Below are 5507 nucleotides of genomic sequence, written 5' to 3' on the forward strand. Positions count from 1 at the left end.
CATAAAAGATTTTCCCCTTTGACAAGTCTTATTGTAGCACATCATTGTAGTGTGAAACTATCACCAGAAGGTGGTGGTAACACACCTACAACGTGTTTCTTGACCTCTTTGATTCCACTAATGGAGGCAGTTTCAGTTTGTTCCACGACTGCATTTCACTCACTGCCTCTGTTTGTATCTCTGTCACTGCAGGACCAACATGGAGCGATAAGTGAGCGCTCTCAGGAGGCCGACAAACCTCACAGAAGAAAGGGGGAGAAGAAACACACCTGTGACGAGTGTGGGAAGAATTTTACCCGGCCTCAACACCTGAAAACACACCAACTCATCCACAGTGGAATTAAAGCGTACAGCTGTGACTTGTGTGGAAAATCTTTTTCCCGAGCTCCATACCTGAAAGCACACCAACTTTACCACAGTGGAGTTAAACCCTACAACTGTGATTTGTGTGGAAAATCGTTTACCCGGCCTCAACACCTGAAAACACACCAACTCCTCCACAGAGGAATTAAAGCGTACCCCTGTGACTTGTGTGGAAAATCTTTTTCCCGGGCTCAATACCTGAAAGCACACCAACTTATCCACAGTGCAGTTAAACCCTACAACTGTGAGTTGTGTGGAAAAAATTTTTCCCAGCCTGGAAGCTTAAAAACACACCAACTCATCCACAGTGGAATTAAACCGTACAGCTGTGACTTGTGTGGAAAATCTTTTACCTGGGCTAAAACCTTAAAAACACACCAACTCATCCACAGTGGAATTACAGCGTACAGCTGTGACTTGTGTGGAAAATCTTTTATCCAGGCTGAACACCTGAAAACACACCAACTCATCCACAGTGGAATTAAACCGTACAGCTGTGAGTTGTGTGGAAGATCTTTTACTGATCCTGGAGGCTTAAAAAGACACCAACTCGTCCACATTGGAGTTAAAGCGTACAGCTGTGATCAGTGTGGTAAAGCTTTTGCTCACAGTACGTACTTACAGCGTCATCAAGTTACCCACTCTGGAAGTAAAGCGTACCCCTGTGATTTTTGTGGAAAAACATTCCGCCGTATAGAGTCACGAAATATACACTTACGCAGTCACACTGGACATAATGTTTATTTCTGTGATCAGTGTGGAAAACTATTTACAAGAGATGTACAGTTACAACAACACATGTTTACCCACAATGAGGAGAGACCTTATAAATGTGACCTGTGTGATAAGACTTTCAAATCTCCACGTTACCTGAGACTACACCAAAAGATCCACACCAGAAAGTAACTCTACAAGTGCAGTTACTGTGAGGTATGCATTTATATTATTATCTTCTTATATTAGACTGAGTGTTTGGAACAAGTCAGATCAGTAAACTTATGAAGTTATATTGGATGAATTGATTGAAAAAATGCGTTATTTTCGTCCAGTAAGCTGAGTGTTATTAGTAGAAGCAAGTATCCCAGTTGTTATAGGTTAATAAGACTTAGGCTCACCTTTTCTCTAATCAAAATAAAAAAAGTAAACAGAAAACAAAGAAACAAAAACATAAGAAGAAGAACTTTATTTATGAAGTGCTTTCAGACAAAGTTCTGTACAGCTATTTAAAAATAAAGAAATAAATAAAAGTGATGCATGGCAATAAAAGTTAAAAACAATAATTAAGATGTGTAGGATAGGGTGAAGTAGTGGGTCTTCAACTTAGCTTTAAAAACCTCCACAGAGCCTCCACTAATATCTTGAGTGAGGTTGTTCCACAAAAACGGGGCAGGAAAAGAAAAAGCACGCTCCCCCAATAGTTATTTTTCTGGCTCTAGGAACTTTTGAATGACCAGAATCCTGGGATCGGAGAGCATGGGATGGAACATAAGGGTTCAAAAGATCAGAGAGGTATGAAGGTGCCAAACCATTTAAAGCCTTGTAGGTGAGCAGCAGGACCTTAAAATCTGTCGAACCTCACAAGGTAGCCAATGAAGTGATTTCAATGCAGGGGTATTGTGCTCAAATGTTCCAGTTTTAGTTCAAATGTGAGCAGCTGCATTTTGCACCATCTGTAAACCTCTAAAACCTTTCTTTGGTAGCCCAGAAAGGAGAGCGTTGCCATAATCGATACGTGAAGACACAAATGCGTGGAGAAGAACCTCTGCAGTGTAGTTTGATAAAACTTGTCTGATTTTAGCTATGTTCCTCAAATGACAAAAGGCGGTCTTTGTTGTCTCTTTTACATGAGACTCGAAGGAGAGCGCCATGTCGAACCACACGCCCAAGTTTTTAACCTTGTCCCTGCAATTTATGACATAGTCATCAATTTTCAAGATTCAATTCAATTTTATTTATATAACGCCAAATCACAACAACAGTCGCCTCAAGGTGTTTTATATTGTACAGTAGATTCTACAATAATAGATACAGAGAAAATCCCAACAATCATATGACCCCCTATGAGCAAGCACTTTGGCGACAGTGGGAAGGAAAAACTGGTACTGTAGAAAACTTATACAGTACCAGTGCTTGTTGCTGTTCCTCTACATCAAATACATTAAATTGGGAGATGCTCTTTGTTTCAGGCGATGTTCAGGATAAAAATGTTGAAGGAATTCCCTGACTTACTGTGTTTGTGTCTTTGTTTAGAAGCAGAGCGACACAGATGGATTCAATTCTTAACCCTGTCGTCACTGTGGTGGGAAAGAGTTTCACTGTGACCTTTGTGGAAAAACTTTCAATTACCAGAAAGCCTGAAAATACATCAGCGTAGACACACTGGAGACAAAATGAACTACTGCAAAGAGTGTGAGAGAAGCTTTCCCACACTGAGTGAATTACAAAAAACACGAACTCTGTAACAGTGGGGTTAAAAAGCACGTCTGTGACCAATGTGGGTCATCCTTCACCACTATTAGCCAGCTTAAGAGACATGAACAAATCCACACAGGAGAGAAACCATACACTGTGACAGAAGCTTCTCACATTCAGCTCATCTTAACACCAATAGCTACATCTGTGTCCAGTGTGACAAAATCCTCAGGAATCTACGTTCATATTCCAAATACAAACGATCCCACACTGCAAATAAACTGTTTCACTGTTACCAGTGTGCAAAAAACATGTACTTACATAAACATCTCTTTTTGGCAAATACTGGACATCTGTTTTTGGCAGACCATAACTTTGGCACAACACCAGCACCCTGGACTTGTGATGTCAAGTTAAATTAATGCCTCATGTTGGTACCTGGTAATGTTTATGTGAGCTTCCCTGTCAGAAACACCCCAGGATGATGCTTGCTAAGCGAATAGCTTTTCAGTCTTGTTAGCCAACGAGTGAAATGCGACAGCAAACTATAAAACAAGAGAAGCGACATCGTCTCTTAGTTTGTTTGTCCACCCCCCCATCCCCCAAATTTGCGTGTTGGACCACATAAGTATTTAACTATATATGTAATCAGTTAAACTGTGTAATTGACATAAAGACCTCATGATATACAACAATTCTGTTTTGTTCAGTTTTACTGTAATTAAGCACAGTTGTATATATGATCCTGTAAAGAGCCTCATGCACGTCTCACATGGCTGTAGTCGTGACAGAGCTTTAGCATGGTTATCAGCAGCTAGGAACATCATCCTAAAGATGAGACCAGCTCCAGGGCGACATGCAATTGTGAATTTATGAACTGAATCATCTGTAAACGTTGGGAACTTGTTTTGGACTGGAAAATAAAATATTTTTGATTTAATTTGAATCTTTATTTAAACGTACGCCAGAGACCATTTTTAATTTCCTGTTTGCAAACTTGTTTTTGTTTAAATACTACTGGAACTTTAATCTGTATTACTTAATATTCTTATTTATTTCATCTTTATTCGGACAATGAGTAATGTTAAAAATACATTTGATTTTTTTTCTAATTCAATTCCTAGGTCATTATTTTAATCTGCTGTGGGACGAGACAACAGGCTGATATTGGGTGTTGTTTTTGATTAAGCTTTTACTTTGGAGCGAAATTTAAATAAGACAGTAAGAACCCGCTTTGTTCATTTAAGGAACATCTCAAAACCTAGATTAATGGTGTCAATGAGTGAACTTGAGATGATATCCATGCTTTTGTCTACAAGACTCAACTATTTAGTTGTCTCAACAGGAAAGGGCTGGCTCATCTTCGGGTTGTGCAAAACTCTGCAATGAGACAATTGGAGCCCATATAACTCCCGTTTTAAAGTCACTACACTGGCTTCATTTTAAAATTCTAGTTTTAAACTTTAGAGCCCTTTCCTTTATTGCTGATTTGATTTGTATACACAACTCTTCTCATAACCTGAGGTCATGGAATCAAAACCTTTTAGTGGTCCCCCACACTTGTGTCAGAACTCGAAGGGACCAATCTTTCCAATCTGTTGCACAGAGACTGTGGAATGCACTTCCTCTATTTCTACAGTTCCTGAAGACCTTCAAAAAGCAGCTAAAGACATTTTTATTTCAAAAAGCAAAAACAGATTATCCTTCTCAAGCCATTTCCAGGCCTGAAGATCCTCTTCTTTTCAGTCTGGGGATCTGACCAGGGTGTACCCTATCTCTTGCCCTCTTACAGCTTTAATAGACTCCAAAATTGCAACATGTATTTATGGTCATGAGCAGTGATGGGAATAATGGCATTAAAATAAACAGTGGTACTAACACCAGTACTTGTTTTCAGTGACTAGTAACTTAACTAATTGCTTTTTCTGCCATTACAACACCGTTACTAGCAAGAAAAAGCGGTGAAGGTGTGTTCCAGTTTGTCAACACACAGACGGTTGAAGCTGTCTTCTTCTTACCGTGAGCTAAGGGAGCAAACAATCACACGAATGCTGCCACAGTTTTCTACCAAGTCCTCAGAGAGCTGTGTGGACCTCAAGTCTGGATCATCCTGAGACAACAAATCTGAACCCAAACTCCAGTTATCTATGTATGTGCATGTATCCAGTTCAGAGCTGTGGGGTGGTGGAGTCTGCAGCTGTCACAGGTATAGGCTATGAAAGTGAATGAAGATGTTGTCCTAGATACCAGCTCATTTTGGTGGAAATTGAATAATTTTGCGAGAAGGCTTAAGCAGGTCAACAGCAAGGGGAGGAAGATGGTTTTTCAGGATTCAAAGCAATGCAGGAGAAACTGGAGGAGAGGAGACACTCACATGAAGACACACTGGATTAAAGAAAGAAGCACAAAAGCTCAGATATCTGAAACCGATTCAAAACCCCAGAGAGCTCAAACTTTAACCACCACCTGTTGGTGGCGATAATGCACCTAGTGGTTGTTGAAGACAGTCTGTGCAGTAGTTGTCACTGTCACTACCCGATCCGTACCGGAAACCCGATCGGTACTCCGCATGTGCGAAATGTGTCTACGTCCAGTCGAAGCGCTTTACGATAGTTACGGGTCAGAGTATCTGTTAAGCTATGCAAGGATCTAGAGATTTCAGACCTACCATTTATTAGCTCAAACATCAAAAGACATGAATGCTTTAAAAGTATCAACATCAGCTTTTCTCT

The 5507-nt window shown here is 40.1% G+C and overlaps 2 protein-coding genes across 3 annotated transcripts in view; one reads left to right on the forward strand and one right to left on the reverse strand.

Annotated features, from left to right (window-relative positions):
• LOC106632662 (neurotensin receptor type 1-like) overlaps positions 1-5507 on the reverse strand; it is a 73102-nt gene that overhangs the window by 63325 nt on the left and 4270 nt on the right. The gene's annotated exons all lie outside the window — the stretch shown is intronic.
• LOC121812818 (zinc finger protein 737-like) lies at positions 7-3715 on the forward strand. 2 transcript variants are annotated; one of them, XM_042215895.1, is made up of 2 exons: positions 7-1293; positions 2614-3715. In XM_042215895.1, the coding sequence occupies exon 1, from the start codon at positions 121-123 to the stop codon at positions 1267-1269; it is 1149 nt and encodes a 382-aa protein (XP_042071829.1). In that variant the 5' UTR covers positions 7-120; the 3' UTR covers positions 1270-1293; positions 2614-3715. The 2 variants fall into 2 exon arrangements, with proteins under 2 accessions (XP_042071829.1, XP_042071830.1); XM_042215896.1 differs by having other exon boundaries at positions 2617-3715.

The sequence above is a fragment of the Haplochromis burtoni genome, unplaced genomic scaffold (assembly GCF_018398535.1).
Source record: "Haplochromis burtoni strain Fernald_Lab_line unplaced genomic scaffold, NCSU_Asbu1 Contig_861, whole genome shotgun sequence".
Lineage (NCBI taxonomy): Eukaryota > Metazoa > Chordata > Actinopteri > Cichliformes > Cichlidae > Haplochromis > Haplochromis burtoni.